This window comes from Sinocyclocheilus grahami, unplaced genomic scaffold, assembly GCF_001515645.1.
Source record: "Sinocyclocheilus grahami isolate Dianchi unplaced genomic scaffold, SAMN03320097.WGS_v1.1 scaffold2080.1, whole genome shotgun sequence".
NCBI classification, from domain to species: Eukaryota; Metazoa; Chordata; class Actinopteri; order Cypriniformes; family Cyprinidae; genus Sinocyclocheilus; species Sinocyclocheilus grahami.
In genome coordinates, this window is record NW_015507259.1 from 23,829 (window position 1) to 48,220 (window position 24,392).

General features: G+C 37.0%; 1 protein-coding gene across 1 annotated transcript in view; it reads left to right on the forward strand.

Moving 5' to 3' along the window:
- Window positions 1-24,392, forward strand: part of LOC107573980 (Golgi-specific brefeldin A-resistance guanine nucleotide exchange factor 1-like) — a 52,497-nt gene that overhangs the window by 13,365 nt on the left and 14,740 nt on the right. The window contains exons 3-18 of the mRNA XM_016260442.1: window positions 2,774-2,892; window positions 4,516-4,624; window positions 5,011-5,071; window positions 9,388-9,442; window positions 14,371-14,406; window positions 18,430-18,574; window positions 20,450-20,667; window positions 20,744-20,912; window positions 21,000-21,211; window positions 21,297-21,395; window positions 21,479-21,673; window positions 22,335-22,527; window positions 22,651-22,791; window positions 22,913-22,998; window positions 23,090-23,292; window positions 24,076-24,199. Of these exons, the coding sequence (XP_016115928.1) occupies window positions 2,774-2,892; window positions 4,516-4,624; window positions 5,011-5,071; window positions 9,388-9,442; window positions 14,371-14,406; window positions 18,430-18,574; window positions 20,450-20,667; window positions 20,744-20,912; window positions 21,000-21,211; window positions 21,297-21,395; window positions 21,479-21,673; window positions 22,335-22,527; window positions 22,651-22,791; window positions 22,913-22,998; window positions 23,090-23,292; window positions 24,076-24,199 (2,165 nt within the window). The remainder of the gene's footprint in view (window positions 1-2,773; window positions 2,893-4,515; window positions 4,625-5,010; window positions 5,072-9,387; window positions 9,443-14,370; window positions 14,407-18,429; window positions 18,575-20,449; window positions 20,668-20,743; window positions 20,913-20,999; window positions 21,212-21,296; window positions 21,396-21,478; window positions 21,674-22,334; window positions 22,528-22,650; window positions 22,792-22,912; window positions 22,999-23,089; window positions 23,293-24,075; window positions 24,200-24,392) is intronic.

Sequence of the window (24,392 nt, forward strand, 5' to 3'; positions counted from 1 at the left end):
TCTTTGTCTGGTTTATCTTGAAACCTAGTCTCTCCAGATGAGTCACCAGTGTATTTGTATTGACCACTGCTTGGTGTGGAGACGGTGCACACACGAGCAGGTCGTCTAGATAAGACAAGACTCTGACTCCCATATTCCTTAACCGAGTCAGAGCCCCCTCTACACATTTGGTAAAAATTCTCAGAGCTAGGGAGAGGCCAAAGGGAATTTTCGCATACTCGTATGCTGTATTTTGATATGCGAATCTGCGGGGGGACATGGGGAACATGGGCCACACGTCTGCATACATTTAACACTGAACGGTCTGCAGGAACGATTCTTGTAGTCGAATCCCTTTTCCTTTTCCCCACGGGAGGAAGAAGTGGAACGTTCTGAAGGGATGAGACCGAGAAACTCATGAGTGCTGTCTCCAACCCCTTCCTGAAACTGAACCGATGTCTCAGGTAGCCCCGCCGCCGCTTGTTACCCTGGGGTTAGCTGAACGATGCTTCGCTGCTGCGGCTGTGTACGACGGTTTCGGTTTCACAAACCCGGTTTTTGTCTGCATGACCGCGCTTCGCAGTTGTTGCAGCGGGGCGGGAATGCTGATAATCAGACTAGCCTACTTTCCCAGAGGGTCTGAAACTTGACCGGCTAGGATTATAGGGCCGAGCCACCGGCTTTCTGAGGAGACAAACCTCGAATGCCTCCCCTTCCCTCTACCGTAGATCACATTGTTGCCGCATCGCTGTAACAGTTGCTCTGAACAGAACTTTTGGATTGATGGGGGCATTCAAAAACGCCGCTTTCTCTTTCTCAGGGAGTCTGGAAAAGCTCAGCCACAGCAAAGAAACTTTAAGGAAAAAATTGCATTTGCGACGTTACCTTGCGGCTTCGTCAGTAAGCAATAACTGTTGAGCAATAATTCCCAAAGTCTGCTGAGGACAGCTTCCGAAAATCTTCCGTGGGGAAGAGAGCGAGAATGACGAGACGGCAGGTAGCTGCGGTTTATATACAGGGAGGCGGAACTCCCTGATCGCTGCAGCAATTGGTCTGCCGTGGTTGGCAGACGTGGTGTCATTGGTGCTTCTGCAATCGGTCACGCCTGGGGCGTTCCCATAGTGAGATACCGAACGAATGTTAGAAAAAGAACAAAGTAGAACAACAATAATTTGCATGGTTTTATGCAATATGAGCTAACCGATCGTTAGATGTAATCACGATTGGTAGCACAATTTATTGTAATGCTTTTTTCCTCAGTTGGTCAGAACAAAAGTGGCAGACTTGTTACTTGTTCAGATGACAATTTCCGATGAAACTTTTTATTTGGGTCATATATTCCAAGAAGTAGGCTAGAATCTGTGATTCTAAAGTACTACACCAGAGCGGTGACTGACAGCCACACATACTCCTCAAAACATTAGATTCATCTGTGCTGAGGAGCCGTGCCGGTGCAGAACTCGCGTAAAGAAAATATTTCCGCAAATAACTGCAATTGCAGGTTTCAAACAGATGACGATAAAGAGGCAAAACTTATGGACTGCAGCTTTACATATTTGGCTAATATAATATTTTGTTCCTAATTTAATTATATATGGAAAAAATATATTATTATAAATGATTACTAGATTTGTATTAATTAATACAATATTGTATTAATGTGTTTTGGAGAAAACTTGTAATACAACAATTTTATTATTTAGTTTTTATACTATTTACCTGTAGTGTCTCCTCCGATGTAAAATACTTTTTTCTTTACACTTCTGATCATTTATAAGCATCATTACTATGAATATATAACATATAAATATATAACTATATATAAATAATAAAAAAAACACATACTGACTCCAATCTTTTGAATTATAGTGTATATAATATAATATAGTAGAATATAATGTTACAGTATATATAGTATATTATATAGTAATTAGATTTAAATGCACATTATGTAATAGTTTTTGTATTCATTTATTTAATCCAGTTGTTTCTCTGTGTTTGATAGTGTCAGAACAGGCAGGCTCTTGTAGTAAAGCTTGAAAGTGTTGGCAACTGTAACAGGGGGGCAGGGCTTAGCAGAGGGTCAACACCACACAAGCTCCTCCTCCATATCTGACAACATTTTGCATAACAGTGGTAGAAATGAACCTGGCTTCAACCAGTATATTGCCCTCCTATTTAATCACTGGGCAATTATTAAAAAGTTTGGCGATTTGAAGCCTTTCTCCAGACCTTAAAAACTATCTGGGTTCTCACTCAGAGTTCAGAGTAAAGGCTGTCCTGTGTCTCAGTCTCTCTCACTCTCTTTCTGTGTGTTATTTGCCTGCTAATAAGTGGAATGCACTCTTGTGTCAAGGCTTTACCTGCAGTCACAGCCCCAGCCTCCTCCCCAGGCAGCCTGTGCTTATTAGTTAATGAAATGCTCTTTAAAGGCGATGGGAAAGAAAAAGCAGCCTGGCTCCAGCCTGCTATCTGGCCTATCTTGGGTTTCAAAACATCGTTGCCTAGACAGCCAATTTACCAGGCCATCCACAAAAGCGCACACATCTGGTGATTAGATGTCAGATGGCTGTTCTGCGCTCTTCACTTGGAGTGTGGTCAGTTGATAGTGATGTGGGGGTTGAACCGGTGACCAGGTTAATTGTGTAAGATTAATCATGTAACCATGGTCATGTCATTATGACCCACGTACAACTTATCTTGCTGAGAATCAGGAACATTAATGAGAGAGTGAGGGGGAATATATTAGGATATTTTTAGTTTGTTTTAAATTTCACGTCCCTGTCCTCCACAGATGCCAATCAGGAAGGGGCAGCGGAGGGCATCGAGAACATGGCCGATGCAGTCACACATGCAAGATTTGTGGGCACCGACCCTGCCAGTGATGAGGTGGTGCTGATGAAAATCCTCCAGGTAATGCACTAGAAAACAATCACACTAGATCTCTTACGTATTGTGTGGTAGTGCCAACTTTTCTTTTGTTTTGTAATGAAAAAAAATATTGTAAAATTATCGTGAATATTTTCAATAATAATAATATTCATTATAAATATATTAAAAATAATTGAATAAACAAAAAATATCTTAATACATATGTTAAATAATTGTTATTTGTTTTTAAATACATGTAAAAGTACATTACTGTTCAAACTGAGGTTGGTAAGTTTATTTATTTATTTATTTTTTTTAAGTCACTTAACCAAGGATGCATTTATTTGCTCAAAAATGCTGTAAAAACAATCCTATTGTGAAATAATATTACAGTTTAAAATAGATAGCATTTTAATGTACACTAGTCCACATTTGAAGTGGATCAAAGTTGTCCTAAAACCAAAATGCGTTCTTGTCTTAGGGCAACTTTGATTAACTTTTTTGATCCACTTCAAATGTTGACTACTATATTTTAAAAATATAGTTTATTCCTGTGATTGCAAATCACTAATGACTTTTCAGCATCATTACTCCAGTCTTCAATGTCACATGATCCTTCAGAAATCATTCTAATATGCTGATTTTGTGGTGTTATCACTATTGAAAATGATTCTACTTCATTATAAATATATTAAAAATAATTGAATAAACAAAAAATATCTTAATACATATGTTAAATAATTGTTATTTGTTTTTAAATACATGTAAAAGTACATTACTGTTCAAACTGAGGTTGGTAAGTTTATTTATTTATTTATTTTTTTTAAGTCACTTAACCAAGGATGCATTTATTTGCTCAAAAATGCTGTAAAAACAATCCTATTGTGAAATAATATTACAGTTTAAAATAGATAGCATTTTAATGTACACTAGTCCACATTTGAAGTGGATCAAAGTTGTCCTAAAACCAAAATGCGTTCTTGTCTTAGGGCAACTTTGATTAACTTTTTTGATCCACTTCAAATGTTGACTACTATATTTTAAAAATATAGTTTATTCCTGTGATTGCAAATCACTAATGACTTTTCAGCATCATTACTCCAGTCTTCAATGTCACATGATCCTTCAGAAATCATTCTAATATGCTGATTTTGTGGTGTTATCACTATTGAAAATGATTCTACTGCTTATTTTTGTGGAAACCATGATGTTATGTTTTTTTTTTTTCAGGATTCTTTGATCAATGGAAAATTCAAAATAACAGTATTTATTTGAAATAGAAATCTGTTGTAACATTATAAATGTCTTCTATCTCTATTATACTGTTTATAAACATCAGTGTATATATAACAAATAATATTTGTACTCAGGATTCTTTGATCAATGGAAAATTCAAAATAACAGTATTTATTTGAAATAGAAATCTGTTGTAACATTATAAATGTCTTCTATCTCTATTACACTGTTTATAAACATCAGTGTATATATAACAAATAATATTTGTACTTATAAACTAAAATGGCAACATATTAAAACGCAAAAATCTAGGTCAGATGATTAATCTGACAATCCAGTACTGCATACTAGTCTGAAATGCATCCAGATAAGTCGCTTGAGTACAAGATTTTATTATTTTATTAATCATTATTATATTATTATTTCCAGGTTTTAAGGACTTTGCTGCTGACTCCCGTTGGAGCCCATCTGACCAATGAATCTGTTTGTGAGATCATGCAGTCCTGTTTCCGTATATGCTTTGAAATGAGATTAAGTGGTAAGTGAAATTAAGTGAAACTATAAAAAGTGTCTTTTTTGATTTTCTTTGTGCTTTTCACTTTTCTGTATCATCTCAGCTTGGGGAGCATGGCTCTTTCAATGCCAAGGTCATGAGTTTGATCCCCAGGGGAAAATGTATGCTTAAAGTGCATTGTATATAGCTTTGTAGAAAATCTAAATGTTGTTCATCCTGAATCTTGAACTGCTCAATATGTGAATCTGCCTCCTGTGCTCTCAGGACTGTAATAAACCCATGCTCTAATCCTGACCAAACAGAGTCTGGACTCTTGCGCCCCTGAGGTTCTGCTCTTGTCCTCTGGACTAACATTTCCTTTTCTTTCTGTTTTTTTTTTCCCCTCTGGTTTTGCTCTTTTCTCATCACAGAGCTGCTGAGAAAGTCAGCTGAGCACACGCTGGTGGACATGGTGCAGCTGCTCTTCTCCAGGTAACTAGAGAGAGAATGGAAGAGGGGATGTAGAGATGGGGATTAGGAACAGAGTCGTGTTCTTGCTGTTCACATAATCAAACCGAACCTGAGACCAAACACAACAGGAACTGGGTCTGTCTCCGTAACGGGCTCTGGTTTCACTCTCAGGCCTCTCTCAATTACCTCTGGAGGTTTCTGACTTCCCCTCACACGCAGATAGGGACAGGTGAAAGCATCAGTCTCTGACAATGCAAAGCATGGCTAATTACCAGGCCCACACAGAATCTGCTTCTGCAGTGCCCTCTCTCTGGACCACAGTGTATGGGGAAAACATAACAATTGCTTCAAATAGTCCCTTTCAAAAGTTTTGGCATCACTAAGATTTTTAAACGTTTTTGGAAGTCTCTTATGCTCACTAAGGCTGCATTTATTTGATCAAAAATACCAAAAATCTGCAATATTATATTACTATAAAATGCAATTTATTCCTGTGATGCAATGCTGAATATTTGGCATCATTAGTCCAGTCTTCAGTGCCACACTGGCCTTCAAAAATTATTCTAATATGCTGATTTATTGCATTAAGAAACGTTTCTTATTATTATTAATGTTGAAAACAGTTGTGTGGCTTTGATATTTCTGTGGACAGTGGACACCATGTTTGTAAAGATTATTCGAGTACAAAGTTCAAAAGTATAGCATTTATTGAAATATAATTTTTTTTAAACAATGTAAAGGTCTTTACTGTCACTTAAAGTCAATTTAATATATTAAAATTTGAATACAATTTAATAATAATTTTACACTTATTTTAATCAATTTAATCATTTAAAACATTTCTTAAAAATAAATTAATTTAAATAAACCTTACTTTCCCAAAATGTTGAATTGAATTGTATTTATTTAATTGAATTAATTAATTATCAATATGTCCAATAGAAAAAGCTACAAATAAGTGTAGTAAACGAATTCTGCTAAATTTCACAGGCGTTCCCTTAAAATCAGTGTGGAAAATGTTGAAAGAAGTTAACCATCTGGGCCTACTTTAGAACCTTAAATTATTCATGATATCATTTGTCTATGTACAGGTGCATCTCAATAAATTAGAATGTCGTGGAAAAGTAGAATGTTAAGAATATTAAATTCCACGGTGATATTCAAATGTTGCAATTTGTAACATGTTCTTGGCCATAAATGTCTAGATACCATTATTAAATGCAAATATAGTTCACTGACGTCATTTTGGACTTGAAATGGCCCATATATCATAATCATGAACTATCTAGAAATATGTAGTTTTAAATTTTAGCTCTGACTAGTTCATATCTAACATGCAGTTCTATGATTGTGGTGTAATTGTGAGCAGAAGCCCTTAGTCTTCTCATGCAGGTCATAGTGTACTGCTGCTCTAATGCAATAACATGATTATGGGGTGGCATTTATGAGAGGTGCGTATCCACTCGCATTAGACTTCCAGTCACATCCCGCACAGACGAGAGGATGAGACCGCGGAGCACATCTCACTCTACCCATCTGCATATAGATTAGGGACACACACACACACACATATGTGTGCGCAACAAAGACATAATGACTAAATTTGGTCTCTTATAAAAAGCTAATTCAAAAAGGAACAGATAATATTTTTTGCATTAAAGAGAAGCATCTGAATAATATCAGTGTTTTGACCTGTTTTTCAAGCCATGTAAACATCCTCCGTTTGTTTTTATAATTTCATGCACTCTAAACGTCCTCCAGATGAGGAGCATTCATTAATAATTTTTTAATTATAGCTGATAACACCTTTTAATCTCAGAAATGCACACACACACACAAACTCACAACCTGAGTTTGCCGCTCCCATTGTGCGTGTTCTTATTGCCCAGACCCTCTTGTCCACGTCGCCTTCACAATGAGGGTGTGAAAGGCCTTAATAATGAGTGTGTGTATTTCTGTGTGCCTAAGGGTAATAAGCAGTGAATGTAGAGTGTGTGTGTGTGTGTGTGGTCGAGAGAGTCAGAGTAATGAACAGCGGATCTTATTGAGTGCTCAGAAGGAGGCTTAAGCAGCCTGCTGAAAGCATTAGGGATGTTAATCTGTTGGACTCACAGATCATCCTATAATCAAGCCTGCAAGACAACACTCCATTAACGCGGAGCAGAGTTAACATCAGGAGCCGTCTCTCCCAGCCTGCCTGTGCGAGTGCTGACATCTCACTCGAGGAAAAGCCGCAGTGTCCACACAACACACACACATGCAGACAATGCGTTCGAGGCTGAGAACATCATCCATCTAATTCAGCTAATGAACCAGCGCAGGGGGTCAAAAGTCACGCCCTGGGAGCAGAGATGCTGACTCTGCGGACATATTGTCTCTCCTCCGATTTGGTTTTAGAGAGAATGATGATTCCGAATGAGTTAATTCATCTGCAGTTTGGGAAACTAGATGTGGCTCGAATTTTACTCTGAACATTTAGAGTATTTCATTTTCAGACTTTTTAATGCCAAAGCCCCCAGAAAATGACAGAAACCCTTGCAAGGGACCCCTTTTCTAAAATATATGACGCAAATATATGTCATCTTCAAAATTACATTTTACAGACCTATTTATACTGTGTGAGAAAGGTATTAAGCATCATATTATGAAGACATAATTTCAAAATTAAATAATTGACTTTTATATTGCACTTAATTTTTACTTTGCATTAAACTGACAAAAAATTTTCTACACAATGTTCAAGAGTAATGTGAGATGCATGAATCTTAAAGGCTGTAAATAGAATAATTATTTGTTATATTTGTGAATTAAGTATTCCATCTTCCATCTAGACTTTAGAAAGTAAAATAAAACACAATTCAGAAAATGTAAAACAATATTATCACATGTATTTATTATTTTGTCTTTTTTTATTATTATTTAAACTGTGGGACGCTTGGTGCTCTTTTTTTGTTGTCCTTTTTCTTTCTTTTAGTAATCATCATTAAGTATATATCATTCGAAAGCTTAGAATTCCAAGATTCATCCTGTGGAATCCATTTTGAAATTGGACATTGCGTTGCCATAGAAATGGTACTTTAAAATCTTTTGGCGGTCTCCTTCCCCGTAGTAGGCAGTATCAAGTGTCATATTACAAAATGCATTTTAGAATCAAACCTTTTTATAATCTTGACAAAAAACATATAATTGGAAAGGTCTGAGACTCAGGATTCCATATTTGGTGGTGATTTTGAGATAGAAGTAATATTGACAGAGAAATCTAGACATTTGTGACAAAAATGCATATAATTGTTTTTAATGGAGTTTGGATGGCACCCGGTGGCTGTTTGTGGAATAACGCCCTAAAAAAAAATCTCACAGAAACCTCAATTTTTTTTCATATGAACTTAAAATTTGGAACATAACTTATTTAGATATAAGGCTTTAATTGTATACCAATTTTAGAGTAAAACCTGTTATGTAAAATATTTATAATAAATAAAATTAATATAGTGCATTTTATTTACAGGACATTTAAACTTCTATAACTTTTTGATACTTAAATTTTTTGAAAAAATTCCACTTTTGCAATAATCTACTGATTTTCTTTTTCAGACCAACCTTAGGTCTGTATTCCAAAGTGTTAATAAATTACAACAATTTAAGTTTGGATAGTGCACTTTCATGCCTATTTAAAAAAAATGGGGGGTGACAGTTAAGGGGTTAAATCTTTGACAGCTATAAATACATTTTCTGAAAATGTGAAAAATTCCACAAACTCCTAAGCACCTCCTTGCCCCCTAAACTCAAGTCACATTTATTTATTTATATTATTTACATTTATTTATACAGATTGTTTCAATGCAGCTTCATAGTAATAAACCCAGGAAAATTGAGCAATTATGAAGCAATTTGATTTTCAGACAACAATAGTGTCAATATTTAGCTCAATTTAGTTCTGTATTAATTCAGTTCAGTTCAGTAAGTGCGAAGTTTTGAATCATTTATGAAACAAGTGTGTCTGGAGTTTGAAAATCCCTGATTGGTAGATTAGAGAATCATTTTAATGTACATTTTTAGAAAGCCATTGACCTTTAAAGCCGAACTGTTAGTTCTGCAGAGCTTGTCATGCCAAACGGAACTGTGAAATAATAACTCTGTCTTTGGTCAGACAAACACGGTTTCATCCCAAACTCATGCTATTGGTTCAGTGTTATGTCACACCCAGCTGGCCCACAGATTATGGTTCTGTTTTTGTGCTAGTAGTTGTTCAAAAATGTCACACTTCACCTCTATAACACTCATAAAAAGTGTCACCATAAACGCATGCGATAACTCTATGTAATATTTGTTTTCAGATTGCCACAGTTCAAAGAGGAGGCCAAGAGTTATGTGGGCACTAACATGAAGAAGGTAAATATAAAATCCTCCCCAGATCTTAATTCTCCCTCCAGACCCTTTACACCTGTTTCCCATCTGCCTTCCTCATTTATTTCATGAGCTTTGTTCTGTACACACACACACACACACACACACACACACACACGCACACACACTCTCTCACTTACTCACTCACACGTATGTACGCGCAACAAAGACATAATGACAAAATTTGGTCTCTTATGAAATGCTTAATCAAAAAAGAACAGATCATATTTTTTGCATTAAAAAGAAGCGTCTGAATAATATAACAGTGTTTTGACCCTGTTTTCAAACCATGTAAACATCCTCTGTTTGTTTTTATAATTTCACACACTGTAAACGTCCTTCAGATGAGTAGCATTCATTAATAATTTTTAATTATAGCTGATAACACCTTTTAATCTCAGAAATGCACTCACACACACACACACACAAACTCACAACCTGAGTTTGCCGCTCCCATTGTGCGTGTTCTTATTGCCCAGACCCTCTTGTCCACGTCGCCTTCACAATGAGGGTGTGAAAGGCCTTAATAATGAGTGTGTGTATTTCTGTGTGCCTAAGGGTAATAAGCAGTGAATGTAGAGTGTGTGTGTGTGTGTGTGGTCGAGAGAGTCAGAGTAATGAACAGCGGATCTTATTGAGTGCTCAGAAGGAGGCTTAAGCAGCCTGCTGAAAGCATTAGGGATGTTAATCTGTTGGACTCACAGATCATCCTATAATCAAGCCTGCAAGACAACACTCCATTAACGCGGAGCAGAGTTAACATCAGGAGCCGTCTCTCCCAGCCTGCCTGTGCGAGTGCTGACATCTCACTCGAGGAAAAGCCGCAGTGTCCACACAACACACACACATGCAGACAATGCGTTCGAGGCTGAGAACATCATCCATCTAATTCAGCTAATGAACCAGCGCAGGGGGTCAAAAGTCACGCCCTGGGAGCAGAGATGCTGACTCTGCGGACATATTGTCTCTCCTCCGATTTGGTTTTAGAGAGAATGATGATTCCGAATGAGTTAATTCATCTGCAGTTTGGGAAACTAGATGTGGCTCGAATTTTACTCTGAACATTTAGAGTATTTCATTTTCAGACTTTTTAATGCCAAAGCCCCCAGAAAATGACAGAAACCCTTGCAAGGGACCCCTTTTCTAAAATATATGACGCAAATATATGTCATCTTCAAAATTACATTTTACAGACCTATTTATACTGTGTGAGAAAGGTATTAAGCATCATATTATAAAGACATAATTCCAAAATTAAATAATTGGCTTTTATATTGCACTTAATTTTTTACTTTGCATTCAATTGAAAACATCTGAATCTTAAAATAAAGGCTGTAAATTATTTGTTATATTTGTGAATACTTATTAATTATTCCATCTAGTCTTTAGAAAGCAAAATAAAACAAAATTTGGAAAATGTAAAAAAAAAAATATTATTGCATGTATTTAATATCTGGTCTATTATTATTTTTATTTTTTATTTTAACCCATATTTGAATAATAGTCTTATGTATTTTACATACATGTTAACTTTGACAGCTGTAAATACATTTTCTAATGTTTTATTCCCAGAAAAAATAAAATAAAATAAAATTCCACCGACCCCTAAGCACCTCTTTGCAGCCCCCTAAAGTCAAGTCAAATATATTTATTTTTATTTTTATTTATTTATATTATTTACTTAATTATTTAGCTTCATAGTAATAAAGTAACCGTTAATTTTGCAATATTTATCAATTATGAAACAACTTAGAGTTCTGTATTAATTCAGTTCTGTAAGTACAAAGTTTATCAGTTATGAAACAAATTCAAGGTTTGAATTCTAAGCGAATCCGTGTATCATTCGATCATTTGTTTTTTGATTTAACATTGAAAGTAGAAAAATGAGAAAACGGCTCCTTCGTTCCAAAAAACGAAAAAGAGAATTTAGCTTTAATTTTCGTTTTTCGTTCATGGGTGGAAAAATGAATAAACAGCTTGAATATTCGATTTCTACATGTGGGCGGGAATTAAACGCCCCTTTCTGCTGATTGGTCAGCCGAATATCAAACAGTGCCATCATCAGTTCTTCTGCAGTATCACGCAGCAGAATAATAGTCCTCCACTGCTGCAGTTGTACGGATTAATAACCCATTTTATCAATTTCATATTTTCTCATCAAACAGACTAATGAATAGCTCGACACAACTCGTACCGGGGCAGAGTCTAGACGGGTCGTTCTTCTGTGTAGACCAGCGGTTCTTAAAGTGATAGGGGTTCCGCAAAATAATTTGCTATAGCCTAAAGTATTTCCAGACCGTAAAGTCGCTTTTTTTTTTTATCATGATACATAGGCCTACTGTGATTTATTCCAATGTGACTTATTTGATGCATTTAACGTCAAATAATCTAAATGAAGCCTTTTAAAAGACAAGTATTCCCTGTGGTTTTTAAGCGGAATTGTCGTTTTTTGGGAAAAAAACGAAAAAGGAGCCGTTTTCAAATTTTTCTTCTTTCAATATTAAATGAAAAAATGAATGATTGAATGATACACTGGTTTAAGTGTGTCTGGAGTTTGAAAATCCCAGATTTGTACATTAGAGAATAATTTTCAAATAAAATTTTTGAAAGACATTGACCTTTAAAACCAAACTGTTATTTCTGCAGAGCTTGTCACACCAAACAGAACTGTGAAAATAACAACTCTCTGTCTTTGGTCAGACAAACACGGTTTCATCCCAAACTCATGCAGTTGGTTCAATATTATGTCACACCCAGTTGGGCCACTTACACAGATTGTGGTTCTGTATTTGTGCTAGTAGTAGTTCAAAAATGTCACTCTTCACCTCTATAACACTCATAAAAAAGTGGCGCCATAAATGCATGCAGTAATATTGTAATATTTGTTTTTCAGATTGCCACAGTTCAAAGAGGAGGCCAAGAGTTATGTTGGCACTAACATGAAGAAGGTAAATATAAAATCCTCCCCAGATCTTCATTCTCCCTCCAGACCCTTTACACCTGTTTCCCATCAGCCTTCCTCATTTCTCATTTACTTTATGAGCTTTGTTACGTAGAGGTCTTCATAACCATAAGTGAGGTCAGTAGCTGTTGCATAATTATTATACCTGTGTGTGTGTCATCCATCAGGTGAGGCGATGGAAAATAATATGTAGTGAGAGTTAACTGTGTTTTCCAGTCACAGTTGGTTCTGTATTTGAAAGACCTTTGCTTCTTTTCATCTCAATTGTTTAGGGATCAAAGATTTTCTCTTCTCCTGTCTTTTCATACCTGATTTTTGTTGTCGAGTTCATCCTGTGCCCATTTGCCTGTTCCAACTCGCAGATCCCAGGCTGTATTCTGGACACACAGGATTTTATTTATGCAGATCAGCCTAGAAACACCAATCAGACGGGCTTAGAGAGGGTATAGCACATTTACATGCATTAAAACAGCAGTTTTTATTGGGTTGCAGCTAGTGCATTTAAATACGCCGGGACGCATGGCTTTATGTTTGAATGCATGGTGGGGAGATTCGCTAAGGAATAAAAGCAGCCATTTATCATAGCAACAAAAATGAGTTCTCATCTTTTTAAAGGGATAATCTCAATCCAATACAATTTCAGCTATTCTGACAACATCTATGGCATGTCATTTCTTCTTGTTCAAAATGCTTCTATTCAAATTTCAAGGCGAAACTTTGTATTACCTAAACTGACAAAATTGCTTGAAAATTTAATATAATTTTACTATTACTATTCACAGATAAAAAGTAGTTAAGAATTTTGTGCTTTTAAAACAGGAGTTCATAAGATGTTTTTTATGAAACATTTATCATATCGCAGTTCAATTTGCAGTACATTCCAAATTAATCCCAGTAATTTTTTTCCTACCAAATCATGCAGCCCTTTACTTTAAACAAGCAATTTAAAAGTAATAATTATAACAATTAAAAATAGTAAAAATATAAAAAAAAGAAAAAAAAAGAAATCTAAACATTTACAAAGACAAAATGTTATGTTTCTGTGCATGTCATGCAAATGTGCTGTTAAATTATTATTACCTTAAAATCTCAGGAGGTGCTTGAAGAAAATCTTTTGTCAAAGGGGTTTGGCTGGCAAAAAACTTGGGGAACCCTTGGTCTGTGGTAACTGACGTTGTGCCACAGATGCTGTCAATGAAGCTTAACTAGTTCTAGACCCAAATCATCCCTTCAAAAAAAAAAAACGGAAATGTGCAAGTAGCTATTTCTATGGATTGTTAAACAGTGTTTTTTGAATATGGAAATATTAGGGTTTGTAAATAATACTTCAAATGAGTATGAAGTGAATTTAGAGAGATGTCTCATTCTAAAAAAAGAATATTAGATGAACAGTCATGGGTAAACTATGTAACATACCTGTAGTTTAGGTCCAGCTTTATACTTTATGCAAATACACTGAGTTGAGGTGAAACCACATCAGGACTTTTATTTTCATATGTTCATTTTGGTTCCATAGTTTCATTTGAATGTTACTTTCTGCATTTGAATTTATATTCATTCGAGTGGTTTTTTGTTTGTTTTATTCTTTAAAGACCAGAAATCCTATTTGACTGCCATTTTGCATGCTCTGTGTGTTCCTGGTCTGTTTATTGCACCTATTATTTTTTATCCTTGGTTAGTCTCCCCAATTAATAGGTGTTTGTTTGTAACGTATGCTGAGGTGCTACTTCCCCCGTTTCCTCTCAGAGCTGCATCGGGTTAATGTCGTTGAATGAGCGTGTTGAGTTCCTGATAATGAATGTGTGTGCATGGATGTCGTCCTGGTATGCGTGTCGATTTCTCCCATGTACACCCCATGCATGAAGTTGTATGTGCTCCCATGTCATGCGTCTCCCTCTGAGCTTGTGACATGTCCATCACTAATCCCGGGGCCTGCCCCTTCTCTCCTGAGGCTTACAATATCTTATGGAAAAACAAACGAGTGCAGGTAAGGAAGAAGAGATCAGACTCACTTTAACCTTGTACAATCCCTATTTATTTAACCCGTGACAGTGTTTTGACAGTATAACAGGTCCAGGTTGAAGTTCTTTGTTACTTTTTTGGTCTCATGTTGATGTTAGAATTCACTGAATACAGTGTTTTTTTTTTTTTTTTAAATAGTAAAAATATAAAAAAAAGAAAAAAAAAGAAATCTAAACATTTACAAAGACAAAATGTTATGTTTCTGTGCATGTCATGCAAATGTGCTGTTAAATTATTATTACCTTAAAATCTCAGGAGGTGCTTGAAGAAAATCTTTTGTCAAAGGGGTTTGGCTGGCAAAAAACTTGGGGAACCCTTGGTCTGTGGTAACTGACGTTGTGCCACAGATGCTGTCAATGAAGCTTAACTAGTTCTAGACCCAAATCATCCCTTCAAAAAAAAAAAACGGAAATGTGCAAGTAGCTATTTCTATGGATTGTTAAACAGTGTTTTTTGAATATGGAAATATTAGGGTTTGTAAATAATACTTCAAATGAGTATGAAGTGAATTTAGAGAGATGTCTCATTCTAAAAAAAGAATATTAGATGAACAGTCATGGGTAAACTATGTAACATACCTGTAGTTTAGGTCCAGCTTTATACTTTATGCAAATACACTGAGTTGAGGTGAAACCACATCAGGACTTTTATTTTCATATGTTCATTTTGGTTCCATAGTTTCATTTGAATGTTACTTTCTGCATTTGAATTTATATTCATTCGAGTGGTTTTTTGTTTGTTTTATTCTTTAAAGACCAGAAATCCTATTTGACTGCCATTTTGCATGCTCTGTGTGTTCCTGGTCTGTTTATTGCACCTATTATTTTTTATCCTTGGTTAGTCTCCCCAATTAATAGGTGTTTGTTTGTAACGTATGCTGAGGTGCTACTTCCCCCGTTTCCTCTCAGAGCTGCATCGGGTTAATGTCGTTGAATGAGCGTGTTGAGTTCCTGATAATGAATGTGTGTGCATGGATGTCGTCCTGGTATGCGTGTCGATTTCTCCCATGTACACCCCATGCATGAAGTTGTATGTGCTCCCATGTCATGCGTCTCCCTCTGAGCTTGTGACATGTCCATCACTAATCCCGGGGCCTGCCCCTTCTCTCCTGAGGCTTACAATATCTTATGGAAAAACAAACGAGTGCAGGTAAGGAAGAAGAGATCAGACTCACTTTAACCTTGTACAACCCCCATGTATTTAACCTATGACAGTGTTATGACAGTATAACAGGTCCAGGTTGAAGTTCTTTGTTACTTTTTTGGTCTCATGTTGATGTTAGAATTCACTGAATACAGTGTTTCTTGAAAGCTAGTGAAACAAGCTGAGACAAGCATTAGATGGTTTTTTTGATACTGTTTCAGTTTGTTTTTAATGTATTTTAATTAAAAACACATTTAACTGCATTCTTCTGCTAATGCATATGAAAAAACTGACTAAAATGCTAGACAATTTTCTGCACCACAATAGAGTGCAATAATCAGGTTCTGGAAGTAATAATCCCATTCATTTTCTCCATAGGGGAGTTGTTTTTTAACAATATGCTATAAAGAAAGACTTACTGTGAACTGTGAGTTTGTTCATTGATGGTATATGGTTTTGTTGTAACTGTTACCCATGCTTCTTTAAAGAAATCATCAATCAGATAATTCTGCACAATAATGGATAAACTGATAATCAAATTATAATCATTCTCATTTGAGAATTTCTTTTTACATTTTTTTAGAATTATTGCACCTTCACATAAGCATAAATCAAGAGAATAATTTTACCTTTTTCTAGTTTGCTGATTTATTATATTTATCTACATTAACAGTCTATATCAGCGGTGGCGAACTCCGGTCCAGGAGAGCCGCAGCCCTGCAGAGTACAGCTCCAACCCTAATTAAAACTCACCTGCCTGTAGCTTTCTAGTAACCCTTCAGACCTTGATTAGCTTGTTCAGGTGTGTTTGATTAGGGTTGACGCAAAACTCTGCAGGGCTGCGGCTCTCCAGGACCGACGTTCGCCACCCCTGGTCTATATTATATGAAAAACTGTAAAGGCGGGCGTACACGGTGCGATTCTGAAGGTCGTAACATCGTGAGCTCTGGCACGTCACGATTGAGTTTATCCGAAAATTGTACGGAGGCAGTCACACACGACACGAATTTACTACGATTTTACAAACTCTGACGCAAGCATTACGTTTCGCGCCATTCATAAAAATATGGATTCTGAGGATGAAATAGTTTTCTTTGTAGCAGGCGGCTTGTGACATCCAAAAAAAAAAAAACGAAGACAAAGGACATGGCAAAGACAATGGCTGAAAAGCAGAGAAAAGCATGGACATTCTGTTCTTCATAAACAACTCGAGGGAGTAGCCCATTTCTGAATTTCTGCTTGTTTTGCCGGAAATACAACAGGCATATTCATTCATAAAGCTGAACAGCAAATTTGGCACATTCGGAATAACAAATAAAAAATAGAACTGTATAATTAAACTAAAATTATTATAGACTATATGGTTTTTGTCATCTTCTGATTGGTCAACTTCAGAGGGATCGCCAAATCGTATAGGTCAACCGCACATATGCCACAAATTTAAACCGACAGCATCCGATTTTTTTTTTACATGTTTGAAAATTATCAGGAGGACGGGAGGTGCTCGTAACGTCTCGGATCGGCCCGTAATTCTTCTCACATGGTACGAACCGCGAGCATCTGCAATTTTCTCCCGAGATAAAAAAAAATCGCCTGCGAGCTCGTACAACAGCAAAAATTGCACCGTGTATGCCCGCCTTAAAACCTTCAGGATTTCTAAAAAGCAGTTAAACTCCTTTTGTTAATTACAATAATTACAAATTGTTTGTTGTTTTCTATTAAAACAACACACATTATTTTGTGGCACAGATGTTGCGTAAGTGCATTTATTCAGCACCTAGTGTGGAGAGAGCATGTGCGCAAGGTTGCCAGCTTGGAAAGATTAAGTAAAACACTGGGCAGAAAATGTATCCATTTAAGAGAGAAGCTTTGATTAGGGAATTTAAACTCTTGACATCTGGCAACCACAAGCATGAAAGCTTGTGGAGGCTTGTTACTAATTCAGGAGAAAGGAAATGTCAAAAAAAAAAAAAGTCCTTCTCCGCATAAATAACCAGTGGGCAAATATTACAGATGATTATATTAAATTAATTGAGAAAAGCAGAAATTGTGATCATGAATAAAATACAATTAATCTTGCAGCCCTACTTTATGGGATTCTAGCTCTTTCCAAATTAAAGCCATTAAATACACAGTTCTTTACCTTTGACTTGTCCAATTTTCAATATTGGTTTGCTTTGAAGACTTTTTAAAATTCCCTATAGGAGAATGAATGGGTAGCTGAGTTGTGAGCTTGCAATCGGAATTGAATGTGAAAACACTATGCTGACAAACGCCATTATTGCCACAAATGTGTTGATTTGTTACTGTAGAAACATCAGTTGAAAATAATTTTACTACTAGAATTTTGGAAATGGGGGTAAATATATTCGTAAACAACATTTTTGCCTAAAAAAATGGGCAAAAAAAAAAAGAGAAAAATCTTTCTCTAGAATCACATCATTCTGTTCTGTTTGTGAGGGTGCACTACTGTCAGATGTTTCTTCAAAAATAATAAAAGAAACATTAATGTGATTAAGTAACTGGTACCATTTTTATTGCTTCTCATCCCTATACAAATAATAACATCCTGTATGTAAATCACATTAGTTTTGCTGATTTTAAACATTTATATACTGATAAAAGTGAACACAATCACCTCAGCATACATAAAGACCCAAGAGTTTTTTGATAAAATGATAGGACTATGTGTGTGCTTATGCATCTTTTTGAGTGGTGGCATTGTTTTTTATGATAATTTGAGGTGTCATGAGATTATGTTTTCGTCTTGCACTCCTGCCTGGTTCTTTTGTGCAGTGAACTGCAGCGTTTGGCTTGATTTAACAAGTCTGTGTTTGTTTTGAAGCTAAAGATGAGAGCCGGGGGAATGAGCGAGTCATCCAAGTGGAAGAAACAGAAGCGTTCTCCCCGCCCCCCTCGTCACATGGTACGCAGTCCCTCAGGACAGATGGATCCAGGCCAGTCCAGTACCCTCACCAACAACCTTTCAGGTATACCAACATAAGTCCGTTAGATCCAGCTTATGTTTTTAAGTAATTTTCATTCACATTACTAATTAAAGTTTGGGTCTGTAAGATTTTTTTTGTGTTTTTGAAAGAAGCTGCCTTTACTTGATCACATTTTCAGTAATATTGTAAAATATTATTATAATTTTAAAATAATGTTAAAAATAAAAGCATTTATTTGAAATAGAAATCTTGTTAATGTTTTACAATAAGGTTCCACTACATTACTTAACTAACTAACAATAGAAAATATTTCTAAAGCATTTATTAATCTTAGTTACTTTCAACATTTACTAGTGTTTTATTAAAATCAAAAGTCGTAGCTGTTAATATTGTTTAAAGGGGTCATGTGATGGGATTGAAATTTTTCCTTTCTCTTTGGAGTGTTACAAGCTCTTGGTGCATAAAGAAGATCTGTAAAGTTGCCATGGAGCCGTGGAGTCCAGCCCGGGGTCGTCACATATGGTTGCCGCAAGCCCCCCGGCCGCTCCTTCGTCGAATCCGCCAGCCGCCGCTCACTCTAGCCGCCAGGCGTTCCTCACTCAAGGCCGCCGTGTGTGACGCTGTGTTTCGCCTTCCAAAAGAGGACACAACTAGAAATCAGTGGTTAAGTTGTATTTACAACACTGTTCCAGAACACTTCAAACCAAATATTCAGATGTGTGCAGCACATTTTATGGAGGACCGTTTCCTGATCCTGGTAGAGTAGACTACAATGCCGGCTGTTCTGACTCACAGACTATAAGTAAGTTTTTTTTATTTTTTTTATTTATTATTTTTTTTTTATAAATATATATAAAGAATTTGCCACTGACGATTCAAACGTGAGTTTTGGGCAGTGTAGAGTAGCGCTTGTTTGTCATTTCTCCGATCACAAATGCAGACATGGTTTTATGTTTACGCGGCGCGATGCAACTCATAAAAAGACAGTATAAGCATTATCCGTAATTATGTCCGCACTGGATGCAACAAATGCCTCGTTTATAATGAGTTTTAATGTTTTTGTCTCGTCGCTCCAGCCGGACAGGGCATCACAGTATGGTAGGGGCGTAACATTTCCATCACAAGCTTGAGGTATTCGACCAATCACAATGCACTAGATAGCTGGCCAATCAGAGCACACCTCGCTTTTCAGACTGATGAGCTTTGTAAAAATCGAAGCGTTTCAGAAAGGCGGGGCATAGAGGAGAAACAATAATGTACAGTATGTGGAAAATAATGTGTTTTTTGAACTGCATAAACACATTTCATTACACCAAATACACAAAATAATGTTCTTTTTAGCAGCATCATATGACCCCTTTATTGGATCTGAGCTGACACAAACTATGTACAGCTGTATTTTTATTAACTAATGTAAACAAAGATTTATAAATATAGTAACAGATGTCTTGCTTAGTGTTAATGTTAATGCAATAACTAATGCTAATAAATGGGACCTTGTTGTGAAGCCAAGTATTACCAAGATCTTTTGTAACATTATTAATGTCTTTACTGTCATTTTTGGTCAATTTAATGCATCCGTGCTAAATAAAAACATTACATTCTTACAAAAATGACCCCAAACTTATAGTGGCGTATATGTACCAATACATAGTAATAAACAGCAGTATTTTGATGTGGACATTTCTGTGGACATCTTTTGAGCAGTGACTCAAACAAATAGTTGAATCACAGTTAAATGAATCAATTTTTTGAAATTACTTTTTAATTAGCTTTTGAACTTTGCTATTAAAATATCTCTGTGAGTACGCTCTCTTACTTGCAAGACTTGAACCAAGAAGGAATAGTGAATTCCTTCACGAACATGTATTTTGCCATCATAATCACCCTGTCCTCATCCCAGTGTGTCTATTTCAGGTGGAGTTCCTTTCATAGAGCAGCACAGTGGAGGTTCTTCTACTCTTCCTGGTTCAGACAGTGCAGCGTCCTCCATCTCCAGCCCCACCACTGACAGTGGCTTAGACACCGGCTCTAAAACCACATCAAAGGAAGATCTCACAGACCTGGAGCAGAGCAACTCAACGGCCACCACTCCCATGACACCCTCCGTAGAGCCAGGCAGACTGGAATCACAGGTATCCCTCAGACTGTCAATAAACTATCCAAGTGCATGTGTTCAGAGTTTGATGGTATGGTGCACTGTGTCATCAGTCTGAGGGCAGGGAAGTGGAGCGTGCCCAGTCGGCCTCAGTCGAGTCCATTCCTGAAGTCCTGGAAGACCGAGACTTGCTGGCTGACCAGTCGGATTCGGCATCAGTTCACGACATAGACTACGTGAACCCGAGAGGTGTGCGCTTTACACAGTCCACCCAGAAAGAGGGTAAGAGGAATAGTGTATCCAAAATTTACGTCAAAGGCCTGATGTCAAAATGGCTTCACACCAATTGGTACCTTTGTGTTTCTCCAGGTGCTGCTCTAATCCCGTACAGTCTCCCGTGCCTGAGAGAGCTCTTCCGGTTCCTCATCTCTCTCACCAACCCACATGACCGCCATAACTCCGATGTGATGATGCATATGGGCCTCCAGCTGTTAAACGTGGCCCTAGAAGCCGCACACATCGCCCCCTACCAGTCATTGCTCTGTCTTGTCAAAGATGAGCTCTGTAGGCACCTCACACAGGTGAAACTTTGTTCTTCTCTAATCTAACTTGTGCATTTCTCTGATGTTTTCAGCTGTAGTAAATATTCTCTGTGTCTCTTTGTAGTTGTTGTGTGTGGACCGAATGAATCTGTATGCCGCCTCCATACGTGTGTGTTTTCTTCTCTTTGAATGCATGCGAGAACATCTGAAGTTTCAGCTTGAGGTACGTGACTGAACTATGATTTTCCTGTGGTGAAATACAAGTCATCTTAGATGCAAGAAGTCACTCTTTGTATGTCTCCACAGATGTACCTGAAGAAGCTAATGGACATCATTACCTCAGAGAACCCTAAAATGCCCTATGAGATGAAGGAGATGGCTTTAGAGGCCATCGTGCAGCTCTGGAGAATCCCCAGCTTTGTCACAGAGCTCTATATAAATTACGACAGTGACTTTTACTGCTCCAACCTGTTTGAGGACCTCACCAAACTGCTCTCTAAGGTGAGTGACTCCAACTCGGGGACTAGTGAAAAAGAAGTGGATCTAGAGTTTGAAAATAGTCCTTGGATACTATTTGGTGCCTCTAGTTATGTAAAGTTTAATTGCATTACCTTTTGATAAATATTTTGTGAGCTACACAAAGTAAAAAAAAAAAAAATTCACATAATGACATTATAATGGATTGAAAATGTATCAATTGTGGAAAATACACTTGTATTCGATTTTGTATTAGTGTTATTTTAATAACATTAAGACTACTATTATAATTAAAAATATATATTTTCTGTTTTTTTATGAGATGTTTTTATTAATAGTTATTTTATTTATAGTAACTTAAACCATAAAAAAACTATAATAACCCAGCTTTGTATTATAATTCTGTGCTCCTCGTTCATAACAATTTCAGCATTTAAGCAGTTAAACTGCCATGGGCTGATGATTGCGTTGCCAATTTAAATTTTTTTAAAGAATCCTTTTTACAAGCACATTGCTACAGGGATTAGGCTATACATGCGTTAGCAAAATGCATTACACTGACATTTATTTGTATTTTTTTTATTACCATTATTATTTTTTACAGAAGAGGTTTCACCTCTAATTGAAATTCCTGAACGTTTCTGACATTATGATGAAGTTGATTAATAGTGCTTTTGTACTCCAGAATGCCTTTCCAGTGTCTGGGCAGCTCTACACAACCCATCTCCTGTCACTCGAAGCCCTACTGACAGTGATTGACAGCACAGAGGCTCATTGTCAGGCCAAAGTGCTCAACAGCGCTGCACAGCAGGACCAGTCAGAATCAACGACAGTAGGAGGAGAACGTTCGGTCAATACAATCACAGATTCAACAACAGGTGGGCAGAATCAAGAATCCCAGAGAGACCCTAACAGAAGTGATGTAACAAATGTAAAAAAAGGAATTCGCTTTTTTGTTTCTCATAATGGCAAACTCTTCTTCCTTTGTTCACTGCATACAGAGGCTGGCAAATCTGCACCCAGTTCTAATGGGCAGAATGCTGTAGTGTCAGACACGAGGACTGCCTGTCCTCCCACCAGTGGTCATCTGATGGCAGAGAAGATGAGATTAGGTAGACAGGACCAGGAGGAGACAGACACGGGTACTTTACTGATGTTTTGCCTGTGAAATGCAACAAACAACCAAGACAAAATACTCACTGATTTGCAATAAACATTCAGGGATTTAAAGTGATCAAATGCTGCTTTGTCTTAATCCTGCAGAGAAGAAAAGCTTGAAGAAGCCTCATCGCTTCACCAGCAGTCTTCCAGACTCTCAGGAACTTTTAGAGATCAAGAACAAGAAGAAGGTGAGCTGTTCATGTGCAGTTATTTGCTTTGTGAATATTAAAACCTTCAAATTTGTACTAAAATTACATGCGTTTTCTTCATACTTCAAAGCTTCTGATCACGGGTACAGAGCAGTTCAATCAGAAACCCAAGAAGGGCATTCAGATCCTGCAGGAGAAAGGCCTGCTCAGCAGCCCCATGGACAATAATGAAGTGGCCCAGTGGCTGAGAGAAAACCCCCGCCTGGACAAGAAGATGATTGGAGAGTTTATCAGTGACCGCAGGAACACTGACTTGCTCGACAGTTTTGTCAAGTAAACCTCCTCTTTATAACATGTTTTTTGGTATGCTGCATATTGCCAACTCAAAAGCATCAGTCGGAGATGTAGTTTGTTACTACAGTTGTTGAAAATAGTGAAGAAATGTTAAGAAAAAAGAAATTATGTTCTGTTTAAAAGCAATGAAACCCATTTTAGGATTACTTTAAGAAAAATGGTCACACTTTATTTTAAGGTCTAATTCTCGCTACTAACAAACCACTAACTACGACTTTTGCAAACTCCTAATTTGCTGCTTACTAATAGTAAGGTAGTTGTTAAGTTTAGGTATTGGGTAGGATTAGGGATGTAGAATATGGTCATGCAGAATATGTGCTTTATAAGTACTAACAAACAGCCAATGTTAATAATAGGCATGCTAATAAGCAACTAGTTAATAGTTAGAATTGGTCCCTAAACTAAAGCGTTAACAGAAAAATTAATTTCTTATTATAATGTGGAATAAAATGAGCAGTTCAATCAGAAGCCCAAGAAGGGCTTTCAGATCCTGCAGGAGAAAGGCCTGCTCAGCAGCCCCATGGACAATAATGAAGTGGCCCAAGTAGTTGAGATGGTTGTGGTGTTAACATTCGTCAACACCAACTTCTTGTTTTTCCAACTTCTTGTCTGAGTCTAATACCTGAAAATTGGACGTGATCCTTTAGCTATAGATGTTATTCTCACTCATGATTACTATCAGGCTCAAAGTAACTGTCAGTATGGAGCTTGAGATAATTATACCTTAAAGTTAATTTAAGGCCATCTCTATCTCTTCTTCAGCACCTTCACCTTCCAGGGCCTGCGCATAGACGAGGCGCTCCGCTTGTATCTGGAGGCATTCCGTCTTCCTGGCGAAGCGCCTGTCATTCATCGGCTCTTGGAAACCTTCACTGACAACTGGCAAGTAAGTCAGCTGCCACACACACACACACACACAAGCACAGACTGGCAAGGACTGACATGAATATATATAAACTCGAGCGGGAACACACACATATACTCTTTAAATAGGTTGTAGGTTCGCTGCAGTCACAGACACAAGCATTCTTACAGTTCTTCCATTACCACACTCCAAGGCAATCCTGGCCACCAACTGG